The sequence below is a fragment of the Chinchilla lanigera genome, unplaced genomic scaffold (assembly GCF_000276665.1).
Source record: "Chinchilla lanigera isolate Chin_1 unplaced genomic scaffold, ChiLan1.0 scaffold00042, whole genome shotgun sequence".
Classification (NCBI taxonomy): Eukaryota; Metazoa; Chordata; class Mammalia; order Rodentia; family Chinchillidae; genus Chinchilla; species Chinchilla lanigera.
In genome coordinates, this window is record NW_004955443.1 from 6,552,581 (window position 1) to 6,570,598 (window position 18,018).

The window sequence follows — 18,018 nt, forward strand, 5'->3', positions numbered from 1 at the left end:
ATTAATGGTGAAATACATTTTATTATGTTATTAATTTATTATCAGATTGTCACTTTGTCTGTTGTTTTCTGTATTGTTGTTGTTGTTTGTGTTTTTAAATGAAAACCCTTCTTAAAGTTTTAAATAGGGCCACATATTCAAAATGTAGATCTCAGCATATGTCAGTAAGCCTCTGGTAAAACCTAGGAATAATTTATTGCTTTTCTTTTTTAGTATGCCAGGCAAAACCACAGTGACACTCAATCAATAAAAGTAAATAAATGCTATCCATTTTGTCATGCTGATATTTTTAAACCAATCCTGTTTAGCAGTGTAGTATCCAAAATGGTCATGGAATGCAATTTTAAGAAAGTGGTTAGGCTTCTTTTTAAGCTCAGGTATTATATCTTAGTCATTTTTTGGAACGCTGATGGCGTTCCTGCATAAAAGCTATATCTACTGATGACAATTGTTACATCTCATGTCTCTTACAAGCTGGTTTTGTCAGTTTGACCTTCCTGATTCACTTGATCCTTGAGGACTGAAAGCAGTCAGCCTCAGACAGTGTGTCACCATTTTTTACTGCTCTTGGTATGGTAGCTTTTGGCTGGGGCTGTGTCCTGGAGGCATGAAGAGCAACTGGAGAAAACCCCAGGATGCCCAGGCAGAATGTTATTTGAACTCCTCCCCTTCCCTTCCTGTTTCTTAGGTAAGATTTTCCTTGTGCTTGGTCAATAGAGGGAATGCTGTGATACAGACGAAACTGAAATCAGGTTGGTGGTTCTTAGAACTGCTTGCCTACAGAAAGCCAGAAGGGGAGTTCCACATGGGGGCTTGTCACTCTGTCCTCGGTAAAATATACACTGTATCTCTTTTTTATTAACTTACATTTAATAAAGACAGAATCTGAGCACTTCCTGTTTTTCATATTTAAATCTTCTTTATTTACTAAAAACTACTCCTGAGAAAGAACATGGATGGGACAGCAGTGAAAGAAGAAGTGGAAAGGACTCCTACAAGGAGATCAAAGCTGTGTCCCTCCTGTTGTGGGGCTGTGTGTTGAGTAGCAGGCTCCTTGGAAGGTGGAGTAGATCCCAAAGGAGCCATCTTTTCAGTGTATGGGAATTGGGAAAAACCCCACTCTGGGAGAAAGAGACTGAGGAAAAAGCCATGGGGAATTCCTTATTGGGAATACTGGCCAGGCATCAGGAAGATACCTTGGTGACCAGTGATGTAGTGATTTGTCCCTGTTTCTTGGAGGAAGCAAAAGAGGAGGGGGACCTCTCAGGACTTGGTCTCTTGCGGCATTAGAAATGACGGCACTCCACCTGGAGAACGGGCGGGAAGAATAAAGCCTGAACCAGGGCTTGGCTTTGGGCAGGCAGAGATAAATGAGGCCCACCTGGGAGCCCCTGGATGGGCTTCCTCATCCCGCTGGAGGCACAGCCGAGCATCCTGGTGACTCCTCCCCAGCATTGGGAGAGGGTGAGCATGAACAGATGTTGCAGATACAGGCTGGTGGGGGTGGGGGACACGTGGGGTACGCTCTCTGCCAGAGGTGGTCTTTGCCATATTGAGTGTGGCTGGATCTTTGTCAAAAAGTGAGGTTTCAGCTCTGCTGCACTGAGGTTTGGTCTGTGTGAGCATTTTCTCTCATTAAATCCCTGAGGTCTCTTTCAGTGATCCAAACTGCCAAGTTCTCATGGCCTCCCTCTGCAGGGAGGTCATCTGTCCTCTATCATTCCTCTTCCAGATCTTGGGCTCGCTGTCTGTAAGTCTCCAGCTCTTCAGCGGTGTGGCTTCCCATCTCCTCCAGTGTGCAGTTTCTCCTCTTGCTCTGCCTGGGATTTTGCCTGCAGCCTCAGCCTCCAGTGGCATCTCAGGACTGGTGGTGAACTCCAGCCTTCACTGTGAGCTTCTGCTGAAGCTTCTGGCTCTCCCTTCGCAGCTGTGTGTTTGTGGACTGCCCCAGTGCTTGCTGAGTCTGGACGTGGTGCATAGACTGTCAGTGCATCGTTGGTTTGCACTGCTTCTGAAGGTTGAATGTGAAAGTGGTTTCCTTCTCTTCCATAGTTTTTAAGGAAGCATTAAACTGAGCACCATAGAGCAGTTTCTCCAAAGGTCCTTTTGGCCATTGATCTAAGCCAGGACCCTGTTACAGTTGGCTCTTCAGTTCCTGCTGCAAGTTCTCAGCCTGTGCGATGTCCTCTCCAAGTCCCACAGCCTGGCCTTTCGTGAGAGCTAATTAGATGAGTCAGGGAAGATATATACAATAACACTACAGCTAGAACACACGAAAGAAATTTCCCTCTATTGACCAAGTCCCACAGCCTGGGCAGGTGCTCAGTCAGAGCCTTGTGTGCTCTCCCTTCCACTGGAGCATTTTCTGCTCAAGTCTGGGAGTCTTGCAGCATGCTTTTCTGGGAGGCGAATTTGCTCACTTGTTCCTTCCTGTAAGAGCTGTGCCCGGCTTTCCAGAAGTTGGAAATTTTTACTCAGAGTTGATGTGAAACAGGGTACCCTTGGCTTCAGCTACTTGAGCTATGAACAGCTTGATTCCTGCACTAGAGACTGAACCCTGTTGGAGATCTCCGCCATCCTGGATTGCTCTTGTTGAAAATGCCGCGATTGTTCTGCTTTGAAGGTAAAGAGTATCTGTTCATGAAGTTTGGCTCTGTCGCTGGCCACCCTCTTGTCGGCTGCCCCCGACACTGCGCTTCCCTGGCCGCCGCCTCCTTCCAAGCAGGCCTCCTTGAGAGTCAACTCTACGGCTTCGTGCTCTTTTGGAAGTTAGCGGACTTTGTCCAGGAGTTAACATTTTTCCTAAATGAGTCCTGCAAGCTGGAGAGTGAGCTGTTTTTCTCTCCTTACTGCAAGCCAGCATCTAAGGGAGTGAAAAAGCCCTCCATAAATGTAAGAGAAGGGTCAAAAGACCCACCATGGCTGGCCACTCCACAGCACAAGGTGGCTTTTGCAGTTGCCTCTGCTGCCGAGTACTGGCCTAGAATGTTCAGTGCTTGGTTTGGAACCTGGCAACAGGAGCAGACCACTGCTGAGCTGGCTGAGGGAATGGAGTGGGCACCTGGGGAACAGCCCTGGCGGGCATCACAGGCTCAGTTACCCCCTGTGGGGTTCCTTGGGGGTCTCCTTGTTATGTTTTCCATCCTGGAAAAGCACAGTCCATATTCCTCCCCCAGGAGCCTGCGATGCACCTCCATGCCACCGTACCCGCTCCCTGTGTTTCCAGCTGGGTTGGCACTGTTGGGAGGGAGGGTGGCAAAACCATTTTTCAGACACTATAGATTATGTGTACCAATGTCTAAGGAATATACCTTTCAAAAACACATAGCATGAGATGCTGACAGACCAAATATCTCAAGTCAGCGAAATCATCTTGACCAAGAAGAAAAGTTTTTTGTTCACAAAATGATGATGTTTCTGCCACCGTTAGATGTTTTAATCTCAAGTTTATCTACATAAACACACCTTGACTTTAATTCTTTTTTGTTTGTTTGTTTTTTGGTTTTTTCCGGTTCCAGGAATCAAACTCATGACCTTGCGCTTGCCAGGCAGGCGCTGTACCGCGGAGCTAAATCCCCAGCCCCTTGACTTTAATTCTGTGTCTTGATTTATCACATGCCACTTTCTTGTGTCTGCTCTGGACCTCTGTATTTATTCTTTCTCCTTCATGGGGTCATTTTCCTTTCTCCATTCCTTAAATTTCTTTCGTGTGTTCTAGCTGTAGTGTTATTGTATATATCTTCCCTGACTCATCTAATTAGCTCTCACATTATTAAACTATCACTGCCCATCTCTCATCTCTGTACCTTCATTCCAGGTTCTTCCTAAATTCAGCCCCATATAACTGCTTCAAGCTTCACTGGGTGCGTCAGCCTGTATATCCCAAACAGAATCCATCTTCCCATTACTTCATCTCTCCTGTTTTTTCTTTTTTGCCTACTGCTCTTTGCCATGACCTTTTTTTTTTTCAGACAAGGTCTCGCTATGTAGTGCAGACGGGCCTTGAACTCCTTGAACTACTTCATAGCCCCGGCTGGCCTTGAACTCAAGGCAAGCCTCCTGCCCCAGCCTCTCGTGCACTGGGATTACAGGCCTGCACCGCATACCTGGCCTATTTTTGGTCTTATCTGGAATGTCCTTCCTATCCAGTTTGTCCTCACCTGGATAGCTTTCCTCATTCCTTAAGGCTCACGTTAGGCATCTTTGTTGAGAAGCCTGTGCGACCTGCCCTGTCTCTAAACTCCTGAATATCCTGCTCACGTCCCGTCCCCATCACTGAGCACCATGGTGCCATTTTAATAGCTGATCTTTTCTATTAGACAGTGCATTCACTTGGAGCAAGACTGTGTCCATCACACTGCCCTCAGGATGTAGCCTGTGTCTGCCACTTAATAGGAATTCAGTAAAAATGAAATTTGTTGCTGCGTTATTTTTACGTAACAAACACAACCCCTTCTTGTTCTTTGGGAAGAAGTGTACTGATTTAATGTCAAGAGTGAATTACAATTTTCCTTAACCTTCCCTCATTTCTATCCCCCATCTCCCATTCTTCCTCTGTGTTTGAAGGTTATGATACAGGGGTTGTGTAAGAGTTATCTTTTCCTTTGCGAATCAAAGACTTAACTTACGTTGGTTGGATTATTCTGAATCAGTAAGAAAAGAAAAAGAAAACATTTATTCACCTCACCACGTGGAAAACCGTAGACTGGATGTTCTTAGATGGAGTGCTGGACCACTGAAGTTCAGTAATATTACTGGCCCATAAACTCCAAGATAAATTAGAAATAGAACCTTATAACCTTGAAGTTTTTATCTCCTATTATATTTTCTTAACCTTTGTGTCTGCTTCTGCTTGTTATATTAAATGAGCAAATGGAGAAAAGTAACTAAACATTACACTGATAGACATAGAGCAATGATTTTCAAACTCATGTCCATGTAATGTAGTTTCTTCCAGTGGAATAGTTCCTAGCTCACAGTGTATACTTAAGTATATTGTGATAATGCATTTATTTGTATACCTGGTTCGTAGGGAATTTAAAGAGAAAGAAAAAGTTCTCATCCGCGTGTGAGCCACTTTCACTCAGATAGCCTGTTTTTCCCCCTACGACAGAGTTTCACTGTGTAGCTCAGGCTGGCCTTGAACTCTCTATCCTCTTGCCTCTGCCTCTTATGTAGCTGGGATTGTAGGTGTGCGTCACCATGACCAGCTGCAGATATCCTTCAAAGGAGGCCAGAGGTGCCAGTTTGTAGGATAGGATTTGATGCATTTAATGCAGCAATACCATTGCCATGCTATCACAAGATAATCCTTTGCTGTTTTTAACCAGAGTTTACATTTTCTTGTAGCTACTGCATCTTCAAACCGTAAGGTGGTGGTTTGAGCTTTGCTTCCTGAAGAGTAGAAAGTGATGGGTTTTAAGAAAATGAGAAATGTTACTTGAGATCAGCACTGCTTCTGGGCTTTGGAACACTCTGGGGTTTCTTTCATCTTCCATGGAAGCAGCTCTGGGCTGAGCAAGGAAAGCAAACCCTAGGGAGAGCTCCGAGCTTGTCTCTGCCACTGTTACTGGGAAAGAGGAAGGTAAGCACTTCTAAATAGCTCTCAGAGCCTCAGAAGATTGAGTTCAGGTGTTCTGGAAGTAGGAGGCACAGGGTCTTGTGCCTGGCTGGAAGGAGAGAAGTAGCAGAGTGGGGCTTTTAGAACACTGCTGCATTGCAAAAGCAAACCTAGGTTTGTGATATTTTATTTTTTTCCGTAAATTCTTTTTTTTTTTTTTTGTGATACTGAAGGTTGAGCCAAGGGTCTTTGCACTAAGTTGTGTCTGTAGCCCTTTTTATTTTAAGTCACCTTCTTGCTAGGTCAATGAAGTGCCTAGGCAAGGTAAAATTTGTAATCCTTAGCCTCACAGAGACATGGGATTACAGGTGTGCATTACCATGTCTGGTTTTCTATAAGTAAATTTCAAGTTGCATAGAGACAGGTTTTCTCTCTTGGATTGCTGGGAGAGCAAGCACAGTTGGATGAAAATGCTGTACAACAAATCTTAGTCTTGAATCTGTGACATCTTAGTTTTGAACTTTAAAGTAAAGGCGAATGGCCTGTGTATTCTCGGTCATGAAAAGCAGGAGCTATCCATAAATGCCGAGTTTCCTTATCAGTTCCAGGTTGCTTTCCTCTGTTGTGTGATTCTTGCAAAAAAAGCTTCAGTCTAATGTAAGCCAGTAATCTCTTAATACTTTGATACTGTGGTAAGGAAAGAAAGATTGAATTATATACTTTTCCCTTTTACTTGCAAACTAATTGTTGGTTTCCTGCATTTTAAAGGCAGATGTTAATCTCTTTCTTTGATGTTTAACAGTAGGCAGACTCCAGTTGTGTATTAAAGCACTTGATGCCTATCTGTTGCTGGAATGAAGATCAGGTTTTTTTTTTTGTTTTTTCTCCGGTACCGGGAACCGAACTCACGACCTTGCGCTTGCCAGGCAGGCGCTTTGCCGCTGAGCTAAATCCCCAGCCCCTGAAGATCAGTTTTGACAATTGAGATTATGATAGTAGATACATTTTGATCTGGAGGTACAACACAACAGAATGGCAATTTATTTCATTCAGCAAACATTTAGTGGGTTCCTGTCTGGCCCTTCACACGGTTGTTCTCAAATCTCACAAATACCATAAACCCTGTGAACTCTGTCTTATTTTATGGATAAGAAAAATAAGGCACCGAGAATGATTAGAAAATCTGTTCAAGGTTGATATAAATGGTACATTGATATAAATGGCTGAGATCTGATAGGTTTTTTCGGTTGATCAGAGCTGTTAATGGAGTTGCCTTTTTTGTTTTAAATGTTACAATATTGGGGATTAAACTCAGGACTTTCACACTGACCCACAACCCTCCACCCCCACCCCGTGTTTTATTTCAAGAAAGGGTCTCACTAAATTGCCCAGGCTGGGCTCAGACTTGCAGTCCTCCAGCTTCAGTCTTCTGAAATGCTTGAAATATGGGCATGGACTGTCTTGCCTGGTTTGGAGCTGCATTTAAGAGGAGATAATCAATGGAACATAGATTTTGAAGAGTTGGTATAAAATTAGTAACTACAAGCCTCTCATTTATTCATCATGTATATGTATGGTACATGCGTGGTACTGGGGATTGAAGCTAGGGCCCTCATGCTAAGCTACCTCCTCAGCCCCTTTTTTATTTTTTATTTTGAGACAGGCTCCTTCTAAGTTGCTACATTGCTCAGGGTGGGCTAGAACTTGACATAGTCCGTCACCAGTGTCCAGAAGGAAATAGGAATGCAAAAAAAGAGTATGTGATGTGTTGCTCCCCTGAAAGGGTATCATGTCTTGGTTGGGAGAACTTTCATAATAGGGTTTTCAAGATGTAGAAATTTGACACCTGAACAAAAGTTGCTAAGTGTTTTACTTTTGCCCCATCAGTTTATACAAATAAATAGAGAGGTGACCACTAGAGTACTTTGCAGTTGTCTTTCTTTTGCCAGCTGCTGAAGGCATGCATAGAAGTGGAGACTGGAGCAAAACTGTATTGAGTTTTAAACAAAGTTTCCAGACAGACATTTTGGACAGCAAGGACTATGCCCAGTTCAGCTTTGTATTCCCCTTTTTATGCAGGAGGTAATTTAGCATAGTCCCTGCTACATAGCAAGTACCTGCTAACTCTACTGGTTCAGTGATGAGAAATAAAATAGACAAGGGGAAGGAGACTTACACACAGGTGGATAAGTTCAGGTGGTATCAAGGAGGAGTGAGAGGGTAGCAGTAAACCAACAAAGAAGCAAAGAAAACATGGCGTATGTAGGGCATCATTCACATGTGCGAACTGTTTCAATAATTAGGGGAGGAGAAGTGATGCTCAGGTAATCTGAAAACACCTTTGGGATCTGGAACTTCAGAGGGACCACAGGCATCTTCTGACTTCCTGATGTGGCTCTTCTGATTTCCCACACAGCTGTGAACCTCTGTAGCCCTTTCCTCACCATGGTCTCTATTTCATTTCCTTGAGGCTTTCAACTTGGACGTGTGGTACTTGGTTCCTTAATAATATTACTTCAGTAATGATACAGAATAGTTTGGTTCAGTTTGCGGGCACAATCCTACCTGTGCCTGCTATTCTGATACAATTTTTGATAATACCCCTTTTAGTATAAAAAGCATTCAAGTTTGGATGATAAATTAAATGGTTGCCTGGTAATAAAAAGAAATTTGTAGCATTTTTTTATCTTTTAAAAAAAGTATAATGTTGGAACTGCTTTGATGAATTAACGTGAATGCAGTATCGGTGTAGTGTCTCATGTCTCATACTGAATAGAAAAAAAAGAGAGAGGAAAGTAGTAAAAAAGAGTCAGATGTAGTGAGAAATCAGTTGATTTCAACAAAATGAACTTTAATTACAACTAGTTGCTGGCATAGCCACATGGGAAGGGCACTTAAAGGTTTATAAGGATAAGGGGTAGTGTTTATGGAAGCTCTGGTGAGAAACTCTTACCATTGGTTTTGATCAGTATTTCCACACCAATGGTAATTTAATTCAGATGCATTTAAAAATTGTTCTAAATAGAAACTAAAAGAAATAATTTCTTATAGGAGTGGTCTTTTTCACATTTAAAACAATGACTGAAGGGAAGAATTGTTAAATTTGTATTTTTCCCTTGAATCTTCTGTTAAATGGGATCTTTTGGTGAAAATGGTGATGTCTTAGTGCACTTTCCTTGTTGCTGGGGCAAATACCGTATACCCACGACTTAATGGCGGAGATCTTTATTTTGGCTCACATTTCAGTAGTCTTGGTCCTTGCGGGATCAGCTGGCTCCAAGGCAGAATGGCATGCAGAGGGCATGGCGGACTGAAAGCAGAGCGAGAGATAAGGGAGAAGCCCGGGGCGGGGGAGGCTGAGGGAGAGGGAGATAAACCCTCACCAGGCCCACCCTCAGTGACCTGCCTCTTTTAGCAAAAGCCGTATTGCCCCATAATCCAAACACCGTCCCAAAGCCCTGCCTGTGAGTGCATGCAGCTTTAGGGGACCATCTAGATACAAACCATAACAGGGAGTGATATTTTAATCAAATGAGATATTCACACGAGGACTTCAGGGATATTAATGGAACATGTGTTGGAGTTTTCCTCTTAATAAATGGTGTTAAATTGACTTTATAGTTCATATACATGAATTTGAAAAAACCAAACTTGTGTATTGTCGTATGAATATTTTAAAAAGCTTTTGACCTGCAAGTAAAGCTTCACAGTATTGCAGTATGAGATGTGGGTGTGGGGTTAAAGCCGTGCTTCTGAACAGTCCTTTTTGTATTAATGTTTTGTGAGATCTTGATGAATTTACCTTGAGGTCTCTTAGTTACTTATTCCCTGGAGTATTATCTTTCAAAGGGTAGACTCCCAGAACAGAGGGACTGTTTGTAAAAAATGCTAAAATTCTGTTCATCTTGATATTAAATTCCAGCTTTCTCACTTGCTCTCTGAGTTTTTTCTCTGAGCCTCAATTTTCGAGCCTATATATGGAAGTACTAATGTGTACTACTTAATGTATTAATAGGATGTTTATTAATTCCTAAATCCAGGATAGTCACTCAGCATATAATACAGAGGGTAGTGCTTTCCCAGGCTAGCACTGATAGCACATACCCTACTGAAGAGGGGGAGATACTGTCGCAGGAGTAAAGCTGGGAACTGTTAGCACCCAGTGTCCGGCAGTGAGAACCGCTGCTGGTTGTGAGCGTTCCACACGGTCTTCATGGCATCGGCCTCTGAGTATCAGCCTGTATCGTCAGTGTCTGGAAATCTTTGTTTCATGTATGATGTTTTTCAAGGTAACCCATAGGCTCTCTTGGTTAATTAATGTCCCTTCCTCTGAAATGATCAGGAAAATAATCATATTTGATGATGTTGTGGGCCTGAACTTCATGCCTTGACTCCTGTCTCAAAGGCTTTCTTTTCCCTTGGGGACCTTGCCTCTCATTCCTGCCAGCCCTGTGATAGCTCTTTGGGAGCTCTGTGTTCTTGTTCCATGCCACCTTTCTTCTGGAAATGTGTCTTTAGCTCCCTACAGAAGGTAGAATTTATGCCTTCTGCCAAAACTCGGAGAGTCCCAAAAATGGACTACAAGAGACGACAGGTCTAGACCTATCCTTAGGAGGCCCCTGCCAAGCTGCCTTTCAGGGCCAGACCACGTAGGCCCCGCCTCCAGAGGTGGCTGCAGTTAGCATAGGTAGACAGAGCATCCAGACATCAACGACACGAGGCCCTAGAAGATGGGGTGGGGTGGGGGTTTTCTGTCTTCCTCCTCCCAAGTCTTTCCTTGCCAGTTCCCATTTCTTCTCTCAGAATTTGCCTCTTCCCTCGGTAACTGACAGCGAGAGTTCTCTTCATAGGCCAGACCTTGCCCCTTTCCATGTGGAGGGCTCTTACAAATGTAAAAATTTCCCCTACAGTCCTAGGGTAGAGACTAGTTAGTTTAACCATATTGGACATTTACTCAGGTGATGAAGAGTCTTTAAGAAGTATGGATTTTGTCTACTAGTGGATTAAGGAGATACTCCCAGACTTTAGTATAGGAGTTTTATTAGGGAATCAGGGAACACAGGAAACCTGAGTTCTGGTCTTGGTTTTGCTGCCTACTTACGTGACCTAGGACACATCAGAGACTTCTTCCTGGGGTCCTCATTTTCTTAGCTATTAAATAAATTTACTTGTAACACAATTTTTAAGATCTTTGTCAGTCAGGAAGTCTTAAGAGTCTGTATCAGTGATGGCAAACCCTTTAGAGCTTTCAGTGAATGAGCAGCTGACTGCGGCATGCCTGCTTCACCACCACTGGTCTGCATTAACTCCTAAAAGTAGCTCGTATAATTTGTTGAGAGATACATTGTCTGTATCTGCTGATGGTGGCTACCCTTCTTTAACACGGACTTGGCTAGTGACTGTAGCTGTTTTGTGGAGACCCAGGCATTTCAACAAATCTCCCCTGTGGATGTGGTCCATTGTAGGCCTGAATATTAGTGATGATGTCATTCTATATAAAATGTAGACTCCTCTGTTTATCCAAATGAATTTAGTTATTTCTGGGTTGTGTTATTGAATATATTTCCTTATAAGTTAAATATAAGACCTAAGGCTAACCTTACCATTTATTAAAAGAGAAAATATATGTGGACTTTCTACAGCAAAAAGCATCACTGGGGTTTCAATATAAATTGCATTGAATCTGCATATTGTTTAGGTAATACTGACATCTTAACGATAAAGAACCACAGTCTGATCTGTGAACTCAAGTTGTCTTTCTGTTTATTAGACTCTTCTTTAATATCTTTCAGCCCTGTTTGGTAGTTTTCTGTGTCCAAACCTTTTGCTTCCTTAGTTAAATTTATAAGTATTTTGTTATTTTTAACACTAATATAAATGGATTTGTTATTGTAATTCCCTTTCCACTTATTCATTGTTAGTATACAGAGATGCAGCTGATTTTTGTGTTGATTTTGCATCCTGCACTTTGCTAAATTCCTTTATTCTAACAGTTGTGTGTATGTTTGTGTAGTATTTTCTACATATGAGATCATGTTATCTACAAACACATGTTTATTTCTTTCTAGTTGAATGCTTGTTATTTCCTTTTCATTTTCTTTTCCTTTTTTTTCTTTTTTTTGCCTAGTTGCTCTGGCTAGTGTATCCATTACTGTGTTGGTAAGAAGTTGTTAGAATAACTCTTATTTTTTTCCTGATCTTAGAAGAAAAACTTCCAGTCATTTATCATTGAGTATAATAATAATTGTGAGCTTTTCATGTATAGCTTTATTATGTTGACGTATTTTCCTTTTATTCCTACTTTGTTGTGCATTTTTATCTTGAGAAGGTGATGAATTTTGTTACATGCTTTTTTAAAACATAAATTGAGATGATCATGTGAAATTTTTCTCCTTTCTGTTAATATGATATATCACACTGATTGATTTTCATATATTGAATTATCTTTGCATTCTAGGAATAAATCCTGCATGATCCTGGTGTATAATCCTTTTAATATGCTATTGAATTTATTTTACAAGTATTGTGGGGCATATCTTTCTGCCTCAGTATTTATAGGGGGTAGGGGGGATGTAGCTCAGTGATAAAGCACTCACCTAGCATGCACAAGGCCTGGGTTCAGTTCCCGGCACCTGTGCATACACACACATGCATGCACCGCATGCACACATGCATGCACACACAACACCCCCCACCAACACATGCTAGAGATAATCAGGGTACTGCTGTTCTCACAGAATGAGTTTGGAAGTTTTCCCTCCTTTTTAATATTTTAGAAGAGCTTGAGCTGGACCTAGGTTAATTCTTTTTTTTTTTTTTTTTGTCTTTTTGAGACAGGGTCTCGCTATGCAGTTCAGGCTGACCTTGAGCTCACTTTGTAGCCCAGGCTGGTCTCGAACTCACAACAATACTCCTGCCTCAGCCTCCCAAGTGCTGGGATTATAGGCGTGTGCCATCACGCCCAGCTCCCTAGGTTAATTCTTGAATGTTTGATAGAATTCATCAGTGAAGCTGTGCGATTTTGATTTTGTTGTGAGGTTTTTGAAAAAAAATTAATCAGTCTCCTCTTTATAGGAGTGTTCAGATTTTCCATCCCTTCATGGCACAGTCTTGGTAGGGAGTGTGCTTTTAGCAATGTATCCATTGCTTCTGGGGTATCCACCTTCTTGCCATTTAATTTTATTCTCCAGTAATCCTCTGTACAATCAATAGTCATATCCTTTTTTGATTTCTTGTTTTAGTTATTGCAGCTTTTGTCCTTCTTTCTTAGTCTAGCAGCAGATTTTTCAGTGTTACTGATCTTTTCAAAGAACCAACTCAGTTCTGTTGACTTTTCTTAGAGGCTGGCTTTTGTGACTCCTACTTGCAAATCATCATTTCACTAAACAAACTGGTTTTGTAGGTTAGTTTTGTATTGGAGTTCTGTATGATGTGGAAAAAAATTCCTTTGCTGTATATATCTGGGTATATGAAGGGCTTAAATAACAATTACTTTAAAATGATGAGCTTGAATGTCTCTGCCATTTTTTTTCTTTTTCTTCTTGGGTTATGCCTGGGCCTCCCTGTGTGTTGTAGTTCATTCTTGTAATTTGTTGCATGAAATGTCTCACTGATAGTTAATGGAATGTCTGGTGATTTGATTCCCAGCTGGAAAATTTCTTATATTTTTTTGTCATGCCAAACTGTTAAAATTCAGGTGAGATTAATTTTTATTATTATATTAAATGAAAAGCCAATAATATTCATAGAACTGGGTGATTTTAGGGAGGAAAGGTTAGGGGATCAGTGCATTAAACTGATTTCATAAATTTATAACCTCTACCCACCTATTCCCCCAAGTAAAAGTTTCGGCATTACTATAATTCATCAAGTAGCCTTCTCAGAGATTATCAGCCACAGGGAGTTTTAGTGTTACTTTCGAGAATATACTCAAACAGGCGGTAGATCAGATCAAGAGTCAGGAGCAGCTGGCTGTGGAGCTTTTAGAATATACTGCCAAGATCGCCCTGCTGGAGGAGGCGTGGTGGCGCAAGGAGGACGAGGTGGAGGAGTGGCAGCACAGTGGCTTCAGAGAAGCCCAGGACTACCTGGTGAAGACCAAGGAAGAGCTGCACCTGGTAATGACGGCCCCGCCACCCCCGCCACTGCCCATGTATGAACTTGTGAGTTACCACATGTAGGAGAGCTGCAGGAGGAGGGCGCGGAGCCCATGGGCTACAGCGCTGAGCTCTCCAGCAAGGGCATCCTGGACCACCGCAACGAGGAGAAGCGCATCAGGGAGGTGGAGAAGAATGAGCGTGTGCAGTGGCAGTTGCTGACTCTGAGCAGCGAGTTGTCCCAGGCCACAGATGAGAACAAGAGGACCTACAACGACATCATCTACAGCGAGAACATGAGGCAAGGCCGGGACAAGTACAAGACCCTGCGCCAGGTCCGGCAGGGCAGCACCAAGCAGCGCATTGAGGAGTTGGAGGCCATGTAGAGACCAGGGCAGTGCATAGGGCACTGGGAGCTCTGGCAGAGGGTCCAGGCAGCCTGGGCACCCAGGCTCTTTAGTACTCCAAATCTAGAAACCCTTTCCCCGTGTTCCAGGTCTCTTAAAGAGCAGTTACCGGATGGAAGTACTCTGGGCTGGGCGCCACCCTGGTTATTTTTCCCAGCTGTATCATAGTGCCAAAAAGGCCTGATTTTTATAATTATCCAATCACTTCCTGTTGTATCCTTGGAGCAGGACTGATGGAATTAAGATGCCTGTAAAATCCAAGTACAAACTTTACACTAGTATTTGTGCGAGGTTCAGTATCATTAAAGAAACCACGTCATGGCTTACATCTGTGCCATACTTCTACTTTTGAAATAACCTTACACTGATTGATTTGTTCTTAATTGCTATGAAGGATTCATTTCTGTATATTTACATGTTGTGAGATAAGAAATTAAGCTCTGTCTAAACTAAAGCCCTGTCCCACATACAGTGATTTCCTTCCTCCAGACATTCTGTTCAGCTGGCAGAAATCTGCCATGGTCTCTTGGGACGGATGATACAGGAGGACTCTCCAATTGTTGGACTTAATGTCTAGCTAATAATCAGCTATGGAGTATAGTATTTATATGTGAGTGATAATATGGGTTTGTAACATTAGTTGGGAAGGTTTTGTTCTGTATATTTTGTTACCTTTTACAGAATAAAAGAATTAATGTATTTCAAAAAGAAAAGATATACCACTCAAAATTTTATAACTTCTTACATGCAGAAGTTGAGCCTTTTTTTCAGGAAACTTCAATTAATTTAATTTCTTCTTTCATCTTCCTCCCCTATATACTTTGCAATCAAAATGTCTGGCTATATGTATATATATATTTTTTGTTTTTGTTTTTCTCCGGTACCGGGAACCAAACTCACGACCTTGCGCTTGCCAGGCAGGCGCTTTGCCACTGAGCTAAATCCCCAGCCCCATGTCTGGCTATATTTAATTTAATTTTAAAAAAAGTTTTGCTGTACTAGTGATCAGAGCTAGGCCCAACCACATGCTTGGAAAGTGCTCTACCATTGAGCAATATTCAAAACCCTATATTTTATTTTTAAAAAATTTTTTGAATGACAAATAATGATTACATTTATTCAAGGCTATGCATGATTATGTGACATGTATGCTTCTTATACAAATTAAAAATATGGACCAATTTAAATTTGTGTGTCATACTTGTGCACAGGCTAATCCTTTCTGTATTATGCTTATTTTAGTGTAGTGTATATGCTACCAAAGCAAGCACTTTTATTTCTTCTTCTTCTTTTTTTTTTTTTTTTTTTCTGTCTTTTTGAGATGGGGTCTCACTGTGCAGTTCAGGCTGGCCTTGAACTCATTCACTTGGTAGCCCAGGCTGGTCTTGAACTCACAATGATCCTCCTGCCTCAGCCTCCAGAGTGCTGGGATTACAGGCGTGTGTCACCACTCCTGGCTTTTAATTTCTTCTTCATAATCCTTTTATGCAGTCCTTTTTGGACCAGATACATTTTATCTCAGAGGCATGAAGAAAACTTGACTTTTATAGTGCAATGTCCTTGTTTCTTTCATTATTCCAAAATTTACCTGCAGTTTCAATTTGTGAATCAAGCCACTTATTTCTTTAAGAGATTGCAGTCAAAGTTTGAATAGATTTATTCACTTGTTATCTGATTACTACTAATGATCACTTACTTCATGAGCAAAATATTTCTTATGCAACTAATTTATAGTATATATTTCACTTTATTGATTTGACATCTTTTCCTGTTTTAATATTTTTGAGATTTTATATATCTTATAATTGTCACTGTTTTACAACAACACTACCAACACTTTTGATTTTATTCTTAGTTGATAAAATAGGGGTGCATCTTTCAGTCAAAAGCAGTTAGACCCTGGCATGGTGGTGCATGCCTATAATTGCAGCACTTAAGAGAGGCTGAGGCAGGGGGATCACTACCAGTTTGAGGCCAGCCTGGGCTACATAGCAAGTTCAATGCCAACCTGAACTACAAAATGAGACCCTGTATCAAACAAAACAAAAACAAACAAAAAACTCAGACCAAAACAACAAAAAATAGCAGTTAGATTTGATGAAATAAGTGACCATGATCACTGTAATAATTGCTATTACAGTCTCACTATGACCATCCTGCTTTTACAGTAGGATATAATGACAGTGTAGTAGTTTTATAAATGCTTAGAATGGAAGAAAATAACCCATAAGCTTTAACCCTATATACTTAATCAACTGTTTTTTGGTATGTATTTTACTCCAGTCCTTTTTATAAATAGGTGTACCTGGTTATTTGGTTGTAATTCTAGTGTATGTCCTGTTTTGCTCCTCTTATTTTTTTACTGATATACTTTAATTTATTTCTGCTGTGGGCCTTCTTATATATCATTTTTAGTAGCTCTGTAGTCTTATCTAGTGTGTGACTACAACACAGCTACATGTTGCCCCCACTGAAAGTTTATGTTGCTGCCATTTTTTCTGTTTGAATACTACTTCAGTGTATACTTGTTCCCTATATTTTTATTGTTAATTTTGGCCATTTTCTTTATGCAATATAACTTTTGTAGAAGTCACCTGAACTGTTTCCTTGCCAAGAACCAACCTTTTAAAATAGCTAGTATTATGATACTGTTCGTTTTTTCTTTCATTCACCTGCCCACCTGTAGTACATTAGATCATTATGTATTTGGTAGATGCCAAGAGGCAAACATTCACAGTTGTCTGCCTTTGATACCTGACAGTCTAGTGAGAGATTCATAGACTTGTCAAAAATACATACTAGAGGGTGATATGGGGTATTGGAAATACATGGTTAAAGTTCCTTTGTTGCTTGAGATTGACTTTGACAGCTTTGTTGATTAGTATTTTTTAAGATATCAGGTATGGATATATAATGCCCCATAAAATTAAAAAATGTGTATCAGGTAGGTATAATGGCATATACCTGTAGTCCTAGGTATTCAGGAGGCTGAAGCAAGAGGAGCCCTAGAGCCCAGGTTCAAGGCCTACCTGTGTAATTATAGCAAGACCTCAAGGTCTCAAAGACAGACAAACCACCCTACTCCACCCCAGACCTCCAAAAAATAGTGTATAATAGGTTTATCAGGCAGAAAATGCCCCCATCAGACCTAGGCTTTCCCTTCATGTCCTAACCTGTGTTCTGTGAAGGCTGTGCTCCATGACCTTCCAGAATCCCATGTGTCATGCTTGTTCAACATACCGAGCCTCCTGTTGCCATTACTGCCATGACCATGTCTACTGTGTGCCTCGTTCCTCGTTCACTCGTACTACAGACTGCTCTGTTGAAGGTATTAGATGATTCCTTTCAGTTCAGTTATTTTTTTCCAAATGAATATTATTTCACCATTTTATACTTTCCATAGTACTTCATTTGACTGTCATTTATTTTCTATGATGTTGGTGAAATAAGTGCCAGTTTAATGTTGTCTTGTATTTAGTTAGTTAAAATTTCAGATTAAGTAGATATTTTAGAGATTATACAATCCAACAGAGATTCTGATGTTGAAAATTTAAAATTCTGCTACTAATGATGCTTGAAAGTAGACCTCTCACAGGACAAACTAAAACAACTTTATAAATTTTGGAAGAATCTCTTAAGCCTCAAAGAGGGAGAAAATATTTCTCTGTTATTAAGAATTAATGCAGGTTTTGATGCAGTGAGTCTGTTTTGGAAATAGCCATTTAGGGTTTCACCATTGAGAGGTCTTTAGCCAGCTGTGAATTTTCCTCCTTCATAATTGTGCATTGAAAAAAACCTGACTTATTTATAAATTTGTCAAAAATGTACTCTGATAAATAACTTTGGAGAGTAACTTCCTTGAACTCCCACCCCATTTCCTGCTCCCTTTTCTCTTTCCATCTCTGAAACCTAAATAGCAGGATTGTGTCCTGTTCTTTACAGAGCAGTGGTAGAT

General features: G+C 41.1%; 2 protein-coding genes across 12 annotated transcripts in view; both read left to right on the forward strand.

Annotated features, from left to right (window-relative positions):
• Nucleotides 1-18,018, forward strand: part of Apbb2 (amyloid beta (A4) precursor protein-binding, family B, member 2) — a 272,486-nt gene that overhangs the window by 38,819 nt on the left and 215,649 nt on the right. The gene's annotated exons all lie outside the window — the stretch shown is intronic.
• Nucleotides 2,599-14,346, forward strand: LOC102029455. Its single transcript, XM_013518033.1, is given in 4 exon segments — nt 2,599-3,230; nt 3,818-3,863; nt 13,435-13,708; nt 13,711-14,346. Coding segments are annotated over 4 exon segments (1,284 nt in total). The 3' UTR covers nt 14,043-14,346.